The 18,547-nt window shown below is 37.8% G+C and overlaps 1 protein-coding gene across 6 annotated transcripts; it reads left to right on the top strand.

The window, feature by feature from the left end:
- The first annotated feature begins 751 nt into the window (after positions 1-751).
- Positions 752-18,337, top strand: LOC119828936 (C2 domain-containing protein 5). Of its 6 annotated transcripts, XM_038351261.1 has the most exons (23): positions 752-1,361; positions 4,009-4,168; positions 4,550-4,690; positions 5,101-5,261; positions 5,517-5,628; positions 5,941-6,007; positions 6,286-7,443; positions 7,879-8,660; positions 9,025-9,171; positions 9,773-9,938; positions 10,640-10,728; positions 11,133-11,256; positions 11,427-11,518; positions 11,863-11,981; positions 12,849-12,974; positions 13,619-13,709; positions 14,218-14,330; positions 14,656-14,763; positions 14,870-15,010; positions 15,806-15,982; positions 16,439-16,591; positions 17,248-17,352; positions 17,797-18,337. In XM_038351261.1, exons 1-23 carry the CDS (start codon positions 1,182-1,184, stop codon positions 17,845-17,847), a joined length of 4,563 nt encoding a protein of 1,520 aa, XP_038207189.1. In that variant the 5' UTR covers positions 752-1,181; the 3' UTR covers positions 17,848-18,337. The 6 variants fall into 6 exon arrangements, with proteins under 6 accessions (XP_038207189.1, XP_038207192.1, XP_038207191.1 ...); XM_038351264.1 differs by lacking the exon at positions 6,286-7,443 and having other exon boundaries at positions 8,461-8,660; XM_038351263.1 differs by lacking the exon at positions 6,286-7,443 and having other exon boundaries at positions 8,314-8,660.
- Positions 18,338-18,547: the final 210 nt, after the last annotated feature.

Genomic DNA, 18,547 nt, shown 5'->3' with positions numbered 1-18,547 from the left:
TTTTAATAAAACAATTCATATATAACGAAAAAGAGTAGTACTTGAATGTTCGGGCCAGGTTGCACTAAAATTTAAATCAAATTCGTTTAGACTAAATGATGGGTTGGTACCGATTTAATGATTCTTTATTTATTTGAGATCTGGTCCTGACCTGGCTTGGCTTTCCGCGTGGCCCCATTTAAATTTGGTAGAATTTTGAGAATTTCGCAGTTTAATGTTTATGTTTAAAATAATTATTCGTACAAATAATCTCTCTCTTACAAGCTACTTTCAATTTTAATGTTAACATACCAAATGTATATACCTAGGTTTGTTTTATTATTACCTACATTTAATTTTAGTAGCATAGCATCACTATAATTTACACGCTCTACTCTTAAGTAATTTGTCCTATATTTTGTTTGGCCATGGTCATTATTACACACCATTAGAAAAAACCCTATCACCCGGAGTCCTCTCTCTTGGACCGATTATTATTAGGGTAGTCTAGACTCTAATTAATAGTATAATGTCTTTGATCCTAGCTAGATCACATCGTAATCAAACTGCTTCGAAGTGTTACTACTGCTACACTTCCCAGTTAATTAGTTTTTTACTAGTTTATCTTCCACATAGAGGAAGTTCCCCTCGAAATGGGATGTTTAGATACTCATGAGGAAAACTAAGGATTTCAAAAACGTTATAGCGATAAACCAATCGACTTGTATCTGACTAATTAGTAAATTTAAAAACCAGTATTGCCATTTGACATTTCATTTCAACAGCTGTTTGTGTTGTTCGCATTTCAGGATTATTTATAAAATGTACAAACTATAAATAAACTTTCGTATCATACAGTATACACTTTCACCTCAGTTTTAAGTGAAGTCTGCGGACACATCATAGTGTTTTTGTTTATAAAATTAAATACAGTTCAAAATGCATTGTGATCTAGAGATGTTTATATCGGCTAGGACTTTTTTGTTGTTTTAATTTATCAAGAGTTGAAATAGTGACACCGGTTTATCGGCATAATGAAATAAATCTCTGCACACTACTTATTTGTCGTACAACTCAGTCTAGATAAGATAGTAACTCAATATTTTTATTTCTAATCAGAAACGTGTGACATGTAAATTTGTTGAATGCTAGTGTTAAATGTGCTAATAAATTTTTGATGTATGTGAAATATTTGTATAAAAATGCCGGGAAAAATTAAAGTAAAGGTTTTGGCGGGTAGGAACCTGCCTGTGATGGACAGAGCTAGTGACACCACCGATGCTTTTGTTGAGGTAAAGTTTGGAGGAGTGACCCACAAAACAGACGTTTGCAGAAAATCTTTGAACCCCCAATGGAACAGCACGGAATGGTATAGATTTGAGGTACGATATATTGTATTGTTTACAAATAATTTATGCATTTCATGTAACTCGAAATAGGTTAATGCCCTGTTATTGTTTTGATAGTAAAGTTGAGAATGAAATAAGTTGTTAATATTATTACTCAATACTAATTTTCACATGCTCCAACGGTGAAGGAAAACATCGTGAGGAAACCGGAATGTCCGAGAATCAAAAGTTCGATGACATGTGATATCTGCCAACCTGCACTTGGCCAGCGTGGTGGATTATGGCCTGAACCCTCATAGGAGGCCTGTGTCCCAGCAGTGGGAACATATATGGGCTGATAATGATGATGAATTTTCAAATAAGTTTTTAGGATATGGGTTTCTATTTTTCTGAATCCTTTATTAATTTACATTGTGCCCTTAAAAATTGCAACACCAGGCTAAGCAAAAATATTAAATACGTACCCACATATATAATATATTTGCTTTATTTAAAGCAGGATATTTGTTACTTTCACCATACACAAGGAAGTACATCAAGATCTTCAGCAAGTGGTTTTACACAATTTTTTTAGATAAAATAACTAAATATATATAACTCAAAGATGACTGACTGACATAGTGGTCTATCAACGCACAGCCCAAACCACATAATGAATCGAGGCTGAATTTTAGCATGCAGCTAGATGTAGTGATGTAGCCATCCGCTAAGAAAGAATTTTCTAAATGTTACTAATACATGAGTAACCAAGTTTAAATAATATCCTTTATCTAATGACATTATGAGATAAAAAATGCTAAATTTCATAAATTGATAGCTTTTGGCTCTTAAATGGAAATTGTTTTTGTTGCTTTTGCAACATATTTTGTTGCTCTTTCATATTGGTTGTACAGTGATGATATGTAGTCTCCATGAATAAATTGAAAAAAAAAAAGTAGTAATGAGTTGTTAGTAGGATCGTTTCAACCGAACAAATAAACAATTTCTCGCGAATTATAATTTGAACCTAATATAGATAGTGTGAAATCAAATTTTAGGCATACAGTATGTACTATGAAATTCTGCTATGTCTTTGGGATATGAGGTAAAATTTGATCATATTGATTGAGGAATTGTCTATATAACAATGTACCTACATAATGCATATATAAAAATATAAAATTTATTGACTCCTTGTAGCTCTTGTGGTACAATGTTTTTTTTTATCAGGCCAGCATTAGTCTCCTGGCTTTTAGTCCACCAATTAAAATCTGAGACTAAGGCTGTTATTATATCTTATTGTAAATAAAGAAACAATAATTGCATACTATGTTCTAAGTTAATTGAATCTGTTTAACACTGAAGCCATTGCAGTGCTTTCTGTACATTTGACTCGGAAATTTTAATTGAACATATGACTTGAACTTGAAATTTTTCTTCTCAAAATTTTGATGGGTTTGTCTATTTTTCTGTTTATCCACCTAACGCCGGAAACAGTTGAACTAATTTATAGCAAATTTGATGGTTAATAAAGCAAATAACTTGGGTGCATTGTCTCTTATTTGGAACAGCTAAATGGATTTATAATAGTACTTTCAATGTATAATTAATAGATGAGTTTGTAGGGCGATGTTGGACCAATTTGACCTACTTTAGAATTATATATTTTTTTATTACAATACATTACATAATGTATGTTTGAACATTATAATACAAAGAATAATCGTAGTTGAAAATCCGGAATCATACAGGAAGTTGTCTTGAACAACATTTTGTAGGATGACGACATCGGACACTAGTCCAATTTTATTATAAATTTAATCTAGTAAAAGAAAAACCGTAAAGCGTAATCATTGACGCAATACTAAAAACTACACAATTTTCTTCCAACGTATTAGTATCATGACGCAACGGACGGACCTTTTATCTAAAAAACGTAAAGCAGCAAGGTCATTTTTTTATTAGATGTAATTTTGGCGAAGACAACCCACGGGCTATTTTCGGCACCGTCTGGCGCAAGTCTAGTAATGGCTTATGATTATGTATATGATGAGTTTCTTCTATACTACTGTATAAGACGTACCTGCATGTTTTGATGTTCTTAAGTATATATTTTTGTATAATATTTATACATGTATGTCGTATATATAGGTAACTAGCTGCGCCCCGCGGTTTCACCCGCGTAAGTCCGTATCCTGTAGGAATATGGGGAAAAAGTTGCCTATATGTTATTCCAGTTGTTCATCTATCTACGTACCAAATTCATTGCAATCGATTCCGTAGTTTTTGCGTGAAAGAGCAAAAAACACACACATCCTTACAAACTTTCGCATTAATAATATTAGTAGGATAGGATTAATGAACGACTACAAAACTCTTAAGTCTTCTTCGGCTACATTTCTATTTAAAGGAGACTTCAAGTTGAATCCTTTTTTAATACAATGTGCAATTAACGCGTTAACGCATGAACATGATGTAATCATTTGTCTAGTTACTTGGACAAGCTAAAAACCAACATTATGGGCGGAAATTGAGCCGCGATGTTACACGCATCGGGCCCGTTCAAAATGTCTATACCTGCTTATCTAGAATGCCATCTATATCTGCACCAAGTTTTGGATTTACTTAAATGCAACAGAAACAACTAACAAACATCCTCACAAAACTTCACGGTGTTTCAAAAAATCGATGACAATTTCAGGTAGACGAATCAGAGCTCCAAGATGAACCGCTACAGTTACGCTTGATGGACCACGACACGTATTCCGCGAATGATGCAATTGGTAAAGTTGTTATCAGTTTAGCGCCTCTGCTTGCGAGGGAGGCTAACAACACCAATGGTATCGCGGGACCTCCGGGAGGTAATATTCTCTTACAATTTTTTACGTCTATGGTTGGATTTTGGGTATAGAATAGTTGTTCTGGTGCGACATATATAGCAATTTCTGTGTTTATTTTCGAAGTATGTAAACTTAAATGGATGTCAGGAAGAATTACATGCAATTGCATGTCATTCAATTAAATTCCCTGGTGATGCTAGAATTTGTTATGATTGTTGTCCAACTAATCTGTGTATAATCTAGCCTAGATAAGACCTTAATAATTAGATGGTGGCAATTGATTTAAAAAATTATGTCTTTACATTATATACATTTTTACTTTTAGTAATAATTTAAATCTTATTCTGTCCGTAGAGCTACTATAATAACCTTTACAAATGATCCCTGTTTGTATTTTACCAGGTGCAGTAATGTCAGGATGGATACCTGTCTTCGACACGATGCACGGTATCCGCGGCGAACTGAATGTCATCGTTAAAGTTGAACTGTTCTCTGACTTCAACAAATACAAGACTTCTAGTTGTGGCGTGCAGTTCTTTCATTGTACGTGGCTTTTAGTATCTGATTTAGGAGAATTCATATTTTTGGGCTTGAAAAACTCTGCATCTTTGTGTAGAAACAGATAATTTTCGTATAAAAACGGTTTTTAGTCAGATAATTTGAAGTGGGACGATTCCCTATTCTTTGTCAATATTGATTTAAATGAGATCTTTACATACCCAAACATATCTGAATAGATTAGACTTTATCTTAGTCTGTAAATCTAAAAATCTCTATGTGTAAATAGATGTGAACCTTTTTATTCAAAAACAAGCAGTATTGCTATGATTTTGTTGTTCAAATTGCTTAAAATCTCAAAGTCTCCTGAAAGAAGCAACGAGCCCTAGTTCTAATATTAAAGAAAATATTTACCACAATTAAATGAGTACTTTGATACAAAGAAACCTTTCCAGGTCCAATGATTCCACCTGGATATAGAGTGTCGGCTATCCACGGATTCGTAGAGGAGCTGATTGTCAATGACGATCCTGAGTACCAATGGATAGACAAGATCCGGACACCTAGGGCGTCTAACGAGGCGAGACAGGTTGCTTTCATCAAATTGAGCAATCAGGTAATGATAGAATAAGTCAGTTACTGTAATCAAGCTGGATAGAGTTATGTTACAAATGCTTGTTAAGAAGAACATATGCTTGAAAGAAAAGTTGTTTTAACGATAATGTCATGACAAATTGCATGCATAGACTTCACCTATATTTACATCTCATGTTGTATAAACTTTTTGTTCCTATTTTAATTCAGGATAAAGATCATTATAAAGATAAAACCCTTTTTTAGTATATTTCAGCTCTGACTCTGATATTTCCAGGTACAACGTCTAGTCGGTCTAAAAGCGGCAGAGTTAGGTGCGAACGCAGTGGTGGGGTACCAACAAGACTTCGATTTGGAAGGGGAGGCTGGTGTGGTGGCAAGAGCTATCGGTAAAAATAGGATTATCCTAGCTTGATAAAGAAGCCTCAAAAATATGTTAATATCACTATATCATATCATACTCATTATGTCTATGCATATGTCACACATATGTCTATGCCACTCCGGCATAGAGTTTTTAAGATATACGTCATAAATTTCGCCAAATTTCTCTTAAACGGTACAGATCTCCTGTGATAGTTTATAAAATATACATGGGTTTAATGATTTGAAAAATATGCAAAAAAATCATACCTTCCATTTTTTCTAGTGATTATATGAGTCTAGGAAGTAGTTTATATGTTGTATACTTAACTTTTCAGGAACGGCTGTCAGTATAACCCCTCTACCCTTACCAAGTCAACCAATGTCGGTACAGCTTACACAGCAGTGAGTAAATTTCCTGAAAATTGAATAAAATAAATTTCATATGATCTGGACATATCTTTAAAATACTGTAGATACTGCTATGAATCATTATATAGAAATGATACATATATTTTTGCCATATTTAAAATTAGAGTAGCATTTAAAATTGTAAAATAAGTTTTAATATTATAAATTGTATTTAGTTAATTATTCAGTACATTTATCAAGAATATTACTCATGAATATATTTTTTGCATGGTTTGTCGTGTACCGTGCTTGTATTTGCATTCCGTATTTAGACAGTTGAAAAAGTACTTGGACATTTTAGCGACCGAAGACGATAGTGTCGATGACCTAAAGGAATATTACCAACACCATCAGGACGAATTGCAGATGATTGTGAACATATTGAACCCTAGAACACCATCCATGCTAGATGAACCTGAAAATAATGACGATGACGATAGAACTTTCGAAATGATACGACCTAGCCCACAAAGTTATTATGGAAGCCAATCTATTTATCAAGACTTGGCGACCCAAAGGGGTCTGAAACACATATCCGAAGATCAATCAGAATTGAACAGATTGTTAAATCGACAAGATTCCGACTCGGATTCATCAGGTGCTATTGGAAAAATAAAAAAAATAAAAACTAACTTATTTTCTAAACGTTTTGTTCGCCGTCGCAAATCGTCGAAACAGGACGATCAAGTTTCGATAAAATCAAATTCGTCAGACACTTCACGTATATCTGAAATAAAGAATGAACTGAAAAAACTAAAGCGTTTGAATGTCCGTAAATATGATGAGGACGACGAAGGTATTAACATGGCGTCGATTCTAGCTCGATCAGTGTTACATGCGCAGACTAGTCTTGCAAGAATTTCTGAATCTCAAGATTCTGAGCATTCCCCAGGATCGACTATACGGCGTATAAGTGAATCTGAGTCTGTTATTACTACAACTAATCCAGATCAAAATCCAGACAAAGAAACTGGTATTCAGAGTGAAAACAAAATACCAGAAATCCATTGCGCCTCAATGGAAAATCTGCCTAATGTAGACAATCCTCAACCCGAGAGGAAGATCTCTGAATCGTGCCCCACTTCACCAGTAGTTGTGCGAACTGAAAATCTCTTAAAATTACCCGGAGACGTGAGCTATTATGGTTCAGTTTCATCGGCATTATCAGCTGAGAGTTCAGATATGTACTCGACTTCGGATGAAGAAGAAGACAGCTATGGTATGAAATCTGACACGATCAGTTCTGTTGTCAAATCTGTGTTGAGACGTGACGTGGGTTCCGAATTCATAGCACAAATGGAGCGGAAGCTAACAAGTCTTAATACGTCTTCTTTTGAAAAAGAGGATTGTAACGTTCCGTCTAACGTGGATGTACAGCAAGACAAACGAAATGAGAGTAATGATGTTGAGCCCAGCGCCGTAGATGATAAGTGTGTATCAACAAAGTCTCATAATCATCACTTTTTCAAAATCCCAAATCCCTTTGCACATAGAAAGCTTTCTAGTAGCTTTAGTGCTCCGTCATCGCCAGTTGAAAAGAAAGGCTTTGTGTATCGCTCCTCAAAGCGGATAAAGCGACAGCTTTCGAAAATTTCAAAAAGCAGCATGATAAAAAGCTTATCACATTATTCCCTGTTGCCTAGGAAGAAATACGCAGATCCGAAACCTCCATTGAGTCAACCTGGATCTGGTTCAGATGTTACTTCCAGAGCCCCTAGTGATACCGTGCTAGGAACTCATTTCCTTTCATACAACGACCTGCTTAATCTCGATAAAGATGCCTTAAATTGTAATCGGCTTTGTAAAAGCGATGAATTCGGGACATCCAATGTATCTATGTACATAGGTTCTGAACCTGTTTCCAGGGCGTCATTGAGTGGTCCATCGAGTATTTACAGCAAAGATGAACATCATTTTCGTGAACAAAGATCGTTCAAGAAAGAGAAGCCAGCGATAAAACCTGCGGGCTTAGTTCACACAGCTATGGAAACAATTTTAATCGATAAAGTACAATCTCTGCTCATACCAACAAGTCCAGATTTCCAGTCGGCTGAAAAAAAGTTCTTCGACGACGTAAACGAAAGGTTGGAATCCGTAGAAGCCGAAAACAAAGCGAAAGATACGGCTAACAACAATGCGAAATACAAAAAGGAGAGGAAGTTAATCAGACAAGACAGTATCCATTCGAAGGCAGAATCGATCGGGTCGCTCAAAATGTCCAAGGAAAACACCTCTAACGTCGCCACCCCATGCAAGTTAACCCACACGCCAGTCTTACAAAACTTCCATCCCATTCTTAGCGGCGCACACTTAGAGACCATACCGTCTCTGCCCGAGAGCGGCGTAGATAGATCGGAGAGTTTAGACGTAGAGGGCGTAGAGTCAGAGTGCGATACTAACAGTGCTAGCGTGTGTGGTAACTCGCATGCAGCGTGCGATCTTGACAGGGATAAATGTGAGAGGGAGAAGGGCGATAGGGAGAAATGCGAGAGGGACAAGGACAGGGGGTCGCCGCGGCACGCGCGCCACGAGTCGTACGGCGGCCGCGAGCCTGCGCCCCCGCCCGCGCCCTCGCTGCACTCCACCTCCACGCCCCTGGGCATCCACCGCCGCTCCTCCGACTCCGACCTTAGCATCACGCCTAAAGGTCAGTTGCTCTTATTGTAATGACAATTTGAAAGGTTAACGAAAATTAACACTTCTTCCAGTGGTAAAACGGAATATAATAGGATTGTTGTGCTCCATTCTTATTTACGAATTTAAATTTTAAACCATGCACAACATAGAAGCAGACACATTATTCAGAATGTGCCCAATGAAAGTATGTATTAAATGAACAATATTATTGCCGGGCACATTACTTCATATATTTGGCAACATTTCTTTTCTACCCTGTTGTATATATTTAAAAAAACCGAAGATAACTGAAGTAACATTTGCATACGGGTGTTTAATAGTATTAATAAAGGAGAACATCATTATATCATACAATAGTTTACGCACAATTGTAGGTGGTTCCCTAAATGCCTCTCTGGGCAACACGGGCAGCGGTGGCGGCGCGATCCTGCGCCCGTCTATGAACAGCAACAATTTGGACATGCTGGAGTACCCGTTCCTCACCATGACCGAATATCCACCTGGCTTCATTGTGCACATTGGTGAGTTTACACCATATGCATCGTCATAATATTGCGGAGATTTAGGTGTATAGTTGATAGTTCTCAATGGTATCATTAATTTTACATTCTATGTACTCTAATAATTAAATGATTGATAAGCAGTAGTACAACTGAATAAAGAATCGGTCAAGTGCGAGTCCGATTCGTTACACTAAGCTAAAATCAAATTAAAAAAAAATTATTAGCCCAATCAAACTGCCACTATCAAAAAGTAAATTTCTCTAGAATTCAATTTATGTTTTACTTAAATTTTAAGCTAATTACGTAAAAATCTGTATTAGAGGTAGGCAAAGAGGTAGATATTCTCTAGGTAATTTTACTTTCATTCAATTTGGATGGAATGTAGTGGTCTGTGCATCCCATCACTCGTTTTGATTCATGTCACATGTCACCCGTTAAATGTGTTAATCCCTATAGGCTAATTATATCGCAGGTTATGACGTCGTCGCAGGTATGCTTTCGAGTGATTGACTTAGAGACTGCTTATCAAAGTTTAACATACGAAATTCTTCGTATTCCGTGACCGGGCTGCAATAGCCCTACTCACACGCACGCTATAAAAAGTGTACTGCGCTCGCAGGCGGCACGGTGTGCGCCCGCTCGGTGAAGCTGGTGGACGGCGGCGGCGGCGGCGAGAGCGGCTCGCGCGCCGCCTGGTGGGCCGAGCTGCGCACGGAGCTGCGCGCGCACGCCCGCGCGCTGCGCTGCCCCGCCGTGCTGGCCTACTGCGAGCGCGCCGCCGTGCGGTGCGACACTTTGCTATACATTGTACATATATGTACACGCATTTTTACAATTACTGATATCACATAGAACAACTGGGAGAATTATAGGGCAACGCTATTTGTTTTTTCACTGTGAAATTAATATTTTTTTTAATGTCATAAGCGGGCAATTGAACTGGGTGTGCACTAACTGTAAGCGATCGCCACCACCCATAAATAAATAAAGAAATAAAAAATAGTTTATTCAGTATACACAGGTGACACAAATCAAACACGACAATCGCATCAACTGGGAATAATGTTAATTAGCAACCGCTTCTAAGGATAAAGGGGTAAGGAAAGTATTGACGACTGGAAAGAAGAGTTTTGTTTGTGGTAGTTGAGCACGCTTCGGCACGAATTGGGCCAGTTTGCACCGAGGAAGTACCGTACTCCGACAAAAAATCGGCGTGAAATAGCATACTGTTGTATTTCGTTCGTTGAGTGGGAGCCGGAGGCCCATACCCTTTTCCTTACCCTTCCCAGTCCTTTTCTTTATTCTTCTCTTAGTCAATCTTTTCTTAAACCCTTTCCAATTTGAAGTCAGCAATCCATTTGTAGAGGCGTAAGGTTTGCAATCGATTGCCGACGATGACTAAAAGAAAACTGGGAGTGGTGAAAAGGGGAAAAGCAAACGGGCCTCTCCAATCTTCAATATTTATGAAAAATCTCTTTGTTCACAGGGAGGATGTATGCGTTCTCTCAGCTTCCGGAACAGCGGCTGTGATCAATCTAGACTGCGATTTCAACACGGACGAACCTTATGTGTCATGTAATGTTTATTTGCATATCCAGCGATAAATTGTTATCCTCAATAATATTTTAAATGTGGAAGGTTATCGGTTTGTCCTTCTTTCACGTGGCAGCGAAACGATTTTATCATATGATTCATGCCGGGAGATATTTAGATCTAGAGAGAGAGAGAGAGAGAATATTTAGATCTATGTTAGGCTAAAGAATTATAAAGGCTACTTTTTTCTCACATTGAATGATATATGAACATCTCATTTCCAACGGAATTTTCTGTAATACTTTTTTATTTTTCGAATTTTAATGTACTGGAAAATTTAGTAAAGTAATAAATAATTAAGATTAAATAGTTACGACATTGTACAGTGTACAAAAACAAGCATTAACATATATGAATTTCTGTTCTAATTGAAAATTGCCCTCCAGTAGTGAACGGATCCAAAAACACTATAGAAGAGAGTGAGAATGAGAGCTGCAGCATCGCGCACGTTCCCTACTCGCCGGGATCCGGCCCCTACAGAGCTGAATTGGCTACGTGCGGGGAGTGTCGGTGTGTACTCTTTTCTTCTCTTTTAGATAATGAGAAAAAGAGAAAAGATAGAGAAACCAACAATAAACTTTCTTTTAATAATTTTTTTTTATAATTTTATTCTTTCTTTTGTGTTCTACCATTTACCAATATTTTGGTATAAATGTTTTTCTTGTTTAATCTTATCTTAGGCGAGCTCGAGTACCCACAGTGCTATTGGCGACTTGCTCAAAACCGAACCGACTGACTTCATACGGGAAGGCCGTTACGTTGACTGCTGTGGGTATGTATTTTCCAAGTTATAACTTAAACTTACAAAAATAAAGCATTTTCTTCTATTCTTGTCGCCGCTTTTAATAGATTTTACTGGAATAAAACAATTTGTTTCAATTTTTTTTTTTTTGCCTTATTATCTCTGTCTTGGAGTAGAACAAATATTGGAAACTCCATCTATCTATCTACTAGCTTTTGCCGCGTCTGTACGCGTTAGATTCGGAGTAATTTAATAAATATGAAAAACCGTATCAAATTCCGCAAAAAAGGATGTAAGCATACATAGGGACATTTAATCAGACAGAGAAAGCAGCTTCATTTTATTCTATGTAGTGAAGTGTATGTTTGTCCCAGCGGGACGGATACGCAGGGCGCCGCCGGCCGCCGAGCCGGGCGCGAGGGACATCTCCGACCAGCTGCCCTTCCTGGAGTACGAGCTGCATAAGTTACTACTCGCTAAGTTGAGGATGCAGGTAAAGTTTATTTCAGTACACGATGTTTAAATTGTGCCTTTAATTAATTCTTCTAGCTGCACGCCCCGGCTCCGCCCGAGTAGTCATTTGTCGTAATTGAAATAATATCAACTATCCTATCTTTTAAGTTGGATCAAACTGCACACGGTGTGCATATTTGATTAAAATCGGTTGAGTAGTTTAGGAGTCCATCGCGGACAAACAATGTGACACGTAATTTATATATATTAGGATAGTACCAATTTAAGCGTTCATAAGCAATAACTCGAATCCGATTGAACTCATATGATATGATTTTGCTTGCTTTGCTCATTTCCATTTCTATTTCGATACTTCGATTCGTCTAATTAAATTAAATCTATTTAATTATATTAAATTGACTTTGGTCATCTCAGGACTTTCGACTGGGTCATCCGATTTGGATTATTCCATTTTTATTCGAAAGTTGATGCCTCCATGTGGTCCCATTAAAGGTTGATCCAGCTCTGACAATTTGAAGGCAGTTCAATCCGATAAGTTGAGTTTTTATGCCACAAACGGGCAACTGAGCTGGTGGTTCGCCTGATGGTAAGCGATCACCATCGCCCATGAACAGAGCAGAGGTAGTGTCTCTGCGAATGCGCTATCCGCTTTAAATCAATTATTATATCAGCTTTAAATCCCTTACGGGATAAAGAAAGGATTGACAACTGAAAAGAAGGTATGCACTGGGAATGGTGAGGAAAAGGAAACCGGCTTCCGGGCCTCCTTCTTATCTAGTATAAAATGTTATTTTTTGTTTCGTGTTTTTATGACCATCAGTTTTGTCCTTTGGCAAAATTTATCCTTCTCTCCCTATTAATATAAAACAATTTGAATCACTTGCAGGGCGCGAATGCGATATTCTCGCTGCAGACGCAGATCGCGATCGGCGAGCGCTGCGTGATGGCGCTGGCCGCGGGCACGGCCGTGCGCCTCGCCGCGCTGCCGCCGCCAGCGCCGCCTAGGATCAAGGTCACCGTTTGTTATAGATCATTTGTCATAGATCTTCCGGTAAGAGGAATAATGATCTATGATGAATGATCTATTTTTGATTGAGAAAATAAGAAAGAAAGAAAGAAATTCATTGTCTATAAAATAAACAGCTCCACACATACACAAAAACCTTAAGTAAAAAAAATTTTTCATTTATCTTTGGTTTTGGTTTATTGGTCGAATCTAACTTTAAAAGAATTTATTAAAAAAGATTCAACCGCTCAATCATAGCCTCTCTGTTATAACGTGTTTGTTCTGACACCCTATTGCCTCTCTGTGTTTCGAAGGTATAACTGTCTACGACTGTGCATATCTACATCATAGATCTACATACCCATATATACTTGGGCCTAGCAGATCATTGATATCAAGTAGGAATAAAGTAGCACATAGATCTGACCCTTGAGGAACCCCGGCGTTCATTGGTAATAGAACAAATGTACAACCGTCGAACCCTACTTGAATTGAACTCTCCCAAGAATCTAGACATCCATTTGCACAGACCAGAACAGTTCCCATAAGCTGTAAGTTTGATTCTCTTCCATCCTTCATATCATACTTTCTTGGTCCATCTTTCATATTCCAATGCGATTTTAAATTAGTGAACTTTATGTTACTTACAGGCAACAGAAAATGATAAGGATGCTCTGGAGATACAAAAGGCCCTGTGGGACGCTTTCACAGCCAATAAGGCAGCCAACGGTTACGATATAGGTTTGTTATTAACAACATTGTGAAGATTATACAGGTCTTGACGTCAATTACGTGACCACGTTCGCTGTAATGTATTCGAAACTACGGGGCTTTTTTATATGATAGTTGGTAAAGGAGCTAGTGGGTCGACCGATGGTAAACAACCTGTATCACCCATAGACGCATCTTTTGTATACAGGCATCGAATGGCATCTTTACTGGATACGGGATACGGAAAGGATTTATGGACGGAATAAAGGAAAGGACTAGGTAGGGTGAGATAAAGGATTACCTCCGGCTCTTCCATTCACCGTACGAAACGGAGTAGTATGCTAATATTTCACTCCGGTCTCCTGTGGGGTGTGGTACTTCCCCGGTGCGAGCTGGCCCAATTCGTGCCGAAGCGTGCTCGACTCCCACATTTAAAGTTCACAGTTCCTAAGATTAGTGCGTTCAAACAAACACTTTAGCTTTATATTATTTCAGTGTTAAAGAATCTTTTTTTCTAATTACTCACTTGTATTCCTAGGTACTGTATGCGAACCGACACGTACAAATGATATAGAAGGTGAGGAACCGCCCGCACTCGACCTGTGCGCTGACAAGGACGCTTGCTTGCTGGAATTGGATGAAGCTGAGGACGTGAGTATCATTGTACACACGCACACATACACCCCACCCCCCTTCCCCACCGACATACACGTAAATATGCATCCCCATCCACATACACATAGAGACTATTAGATTTTAGCTATATCTTAAATTATACATGTTCTTCACCATTATTTCCAGAAAATTAACAGTAATAAAAAAAAAAAAAAATTATTAGAGCAGTTTACTTAAGAGGTTCTCACACCTTATTGTGTAATATACGATATTACATGACTAATTATCTGATTTTACGTAACATGACTATATATTGTTTTCTTTTCCATCTTATCTGGAAAAAAAATTGTGTGTGTGTCAGGTGGAAACGGCGAAACTGCTGGCGAGTCGACGCAACAACATGCAAGTGTATACGAACGCGCTAAAGCCCTCCACCTCGCCGCACGCGCAACCCTATGCGTTCATGCAGGTAGGTTATATATTCAAGGTTATATGTATGTTTTTAACGGATTTAAAGCATGATTTATTAAGAACATTGGGAGATATCTACGGAAGTGCGTGTGTGTCGGGGGCAGGTGTGGCGCACGCGGCTGGGGGCGGTGGGGCCGAGCGCGGAGCGGCTCGTGGCGTCGGCGCTGAGCGGCGCCGCCTACAAGCTGCGGCGCCTGCAGCCCGCCGCGCTGGCGCCGCCCGCCTTCCAGCTGGACTTGCCCGAGGTGAGAGACTAGCTCAGCACTCACACCCAAACTCCAACATTTATACATACAGTTGGACTTCTCGAACTGACACTCAAACTTCTCACACTGCAACTCATACTCAAACATATATACAAACATTTCTCCAAACTCAATCGTTTATGCATACAATTGGACTTCTCACACTCCAACTCTACCACAAACATTTGTTCAAACACTTCTCAAACTCAAACGTTTATACATACAATTGAACTTCTCAAACTCAAACACAAACATTTTTACATACAATTGGACTTCTCAAACTCAAACTCAAACGACTTTACATACAATTGGACTTCATAAACTCAAAAAATTAATACATTCAATTGGACCTTTAATTCTTTACATGGTTTTGCCATTTGCCACCGGTTCGGAAAGCAGTTTCGTTAGAGAAGAGCCGGCAAAATCACTTCGGTGCTCTTTTAAAATCATGTCGATTTTACATTTTATATTTTACATTATATGTATAGCATATTAATGATAGCAATGAACTACTACTATCCACTATCTATTATATTATACTATCCAAAATAATGGTTAGGAATTTTTTTCTCTCCCGATAATTATCTGTATGTGCGTTAATCACGTAAAAACCAATGGATAGATAACGATAAAACTTTAAATGGTTCTAGACCAACTGTTAGGTTCAACGTATAAGTCACATTCTATTTGAAAAAATAGCTTTGCGGGTGGCCACCCATATATATTACTTACTACGATTTTTATTACGTTTTGTAAAAAAGAATTACTGAAACGAACATTTCAATTTCATTTCAGGACGAAATCCAGCTGGTAGTGTCCGGTACAGCACTCCCTCTCCAGGACCCAACTAAGGTGGAGCACACTAATGGAACTGAGAAGGAACTGCAGCATGAGGACGACATCTTCGCGCTGGATGAAGACCAGCTCGTGAAGAGCCAAACGGAGTCCAATGATGAGAGGGCTACTGGACCGGTATGAGTGTGACAGTGTATAAAGAATTGGGAGATGGGAAAATAATAAATGTTATAAAATATATAGGGAAGGTTTTACTTCAAGTTTGAAAAAGTATTATTAGATTAGATTATTAGATATATAGAATTTTCCATTATATTTTCATGGGCTAGTGTTTGTTGTGGAAAAACCTTTGAAGTCTTTGTATAATGATTATAATATTTAAAAATTAACATATTGTTGTACATGTTATAAGTTATATGCAAAGATTTCGTTTGACTTCTCTATTATGCATACATATTTATTTTATTTATTTACTCTTTAACAAAATCTTACGAAAAAAGGAAACTTAAAAAGAACATGGGTTTAAAGAAAAAAAGCGTACTGTATTTGTTGGGCGGTCTTATCACTTAGAAGTGATCTCTTCCAGGCAACCCGATCAGAAAGTAACAAGCATACATCTCCCGCTGTACACAGGTGGGGCGCGTGTCGCTGAGCACGCTGGCGCAGGTGAGCGGCAGCCGGTGCGCGCGGCGCGTGTGCGCGCTGCGGCTGCTCTTCGTGCGCGAGACCACCGGCGTGCGCGAGCTCGGCGGCCTCAGCGGCTTCCTGCACACGTTCACGTGCGAGGTGAGCGAGCCTCTAGGGCTCTAGGTAGAGCTTTATTTGTACACAGGTAGAGGCAGAGGTAGAGCTTTGTTCACCTTTTCGGATGATATGAGCGAACTACAGCTCTAGGTAGAGTTCCATTGGTATACAGTTACAGTCAGAGGTAGAGCTCTGTACACATATATCGAATGAGATGAGCGAGCTCTGGCTCTAGATAGAGCTCTATTTGTACACAGTTAGAGACAGAGGTAGAGCTCTGCTCATCTCTTCGGATGGAATGAGTGAGCTCCGATTCTAGGTAGAGCTCTATTTGTACACAGGTTATGGCAGAGATAGCGCTCTGCACACCTTCACGTGTGAGGTGAGTGAGGGTACGAGTAGAGCTAGAGCTCTATATACATACATAGATGTGAGGTAGATATAGATAATGGTAAATCTTCCTCTCTATATCATTTCAGCTCTATATTATTTTACGAAGTCTTCACCTGGGTAGGCGAATTTTTTTAATTTTTAATTTTTAATCGTAATTGAGCTACAAGCTATCCTATCTTTCAAGTCGCTAACACTGCATACACTGTGCATAATTTTATTAAAATGGTAACAGTAGTTTAGTAGTCGACAGTGGACAAACGAAGTTATATGTTATTTTATGTATTACGATAACCATTCATTTGCAGGTGTTGGCTATAGTGCGCGCGTACACAGCCGCTTTGGGCGGGAACGCGCTCACCTCGTTCTACGTCACGCACCTCATGCTGCAGGACAATGCGCACAAGAATCAGGTATTTTCAGCTATTTGGTATTCATAAACAATATACAATTAGTATTTACAATTATTCATTTATGTATTTGTGATGAATATAACAAAAAATACGGTATTCATTTACTTAAAAACACAATATTCTTTAAAAGACTGCTCTATCTAGTTGACATATTGATGGTTCTGTATCCAAAGGGTAAAACGGAACGGGAATGTATTACTAAGATTACGTTTGTCTGTCTGTCATCAGGCTGTTTCTCTTAAACCGTGATATATAAACAGTTGGAAAGTATCAAGTTGATGTGTTTCGGTTGTCGCTATAACAACAAATTATAAAAACTTGAGGTTAAGCAACCGTTGACCCGGCCATGAATAGGATGGGTGACCTTTTTTTTCAGCTTATTTACGAACCCGACTCGCGCTTGACTGATTTATTTTTAAACAAATACATTTGTTTCTCTTTCAGGGCCAATGTCTCCTCTCCGTGGGCGGTGATGTGGTTCATATAACTTATTGACATGACATATCTTAGTTATTAGCTATAAATGTATTCAGAATCGTTCTTATCTATTTATTAATAAGTAAATTGAATATTAAGAGAACCTTTAAAACACACTCGTTGTAAAAATGTACAATTAGAGAAAATTTATCTTGACATTTCTGAAATTGCGATAATATTGTAAAATAAATAACACACTTTTCAAGTTGGTATTAAGTTTTCTCTTTTAATGAAATACTTCTTTAAAATAATGAATATACCTCGCAATGTTGTAATAATTGGAAAAATCCTAAGCAATAATATAAATAGCCTCATTTTATATTAACCTAAAGTGTTTGGATTGTTAATTTCATCACAACAGGTTTAGACGTTTTTAATATAACGGTCTTCAGGTTAAAGCTTGCCACGTTTTGATATATAATATTATTATAGTTTTAATTTTATAAAATATATGCGTACTTTTTAATTCAAATCCCACCCTTAGAACCCAAACTCGTAAGAATATTAATAAAAAAAGTTCGAATTTTTTAAATAACAAAGCTCCTTTTGATCCTTTACAAAATTCATTATTTATTTTGTTTTTTTATTGAAAAGAAAACTAATATTGAACTATTTTGATTTATATCGATTTATATTCTCTTAATTGTAATAATCAAATATTTTTTTTTGTATTATTTAAGCGCATGAAATGACAACTGCCGTTTGTTTTTTAAATGTA

Source organism: Zerene cesonia, chromosome 9 (genome assembly GCF_012273895.1).
Source record: "Zerene cesonia ecotype Mississippi chromosome 9, Zerene_cesonia_1.1, whole genome shotgun sequence".
Taxonomy (NCBI): Eukaryota; Metazoa; Arthropoda; class Insecta; order Lepidoptera; family Pieridae; genus Zerene; species Zerene cesonia.
This window is presented reverse-complemented; position numbering and strand designations above follow the sequence as displayed.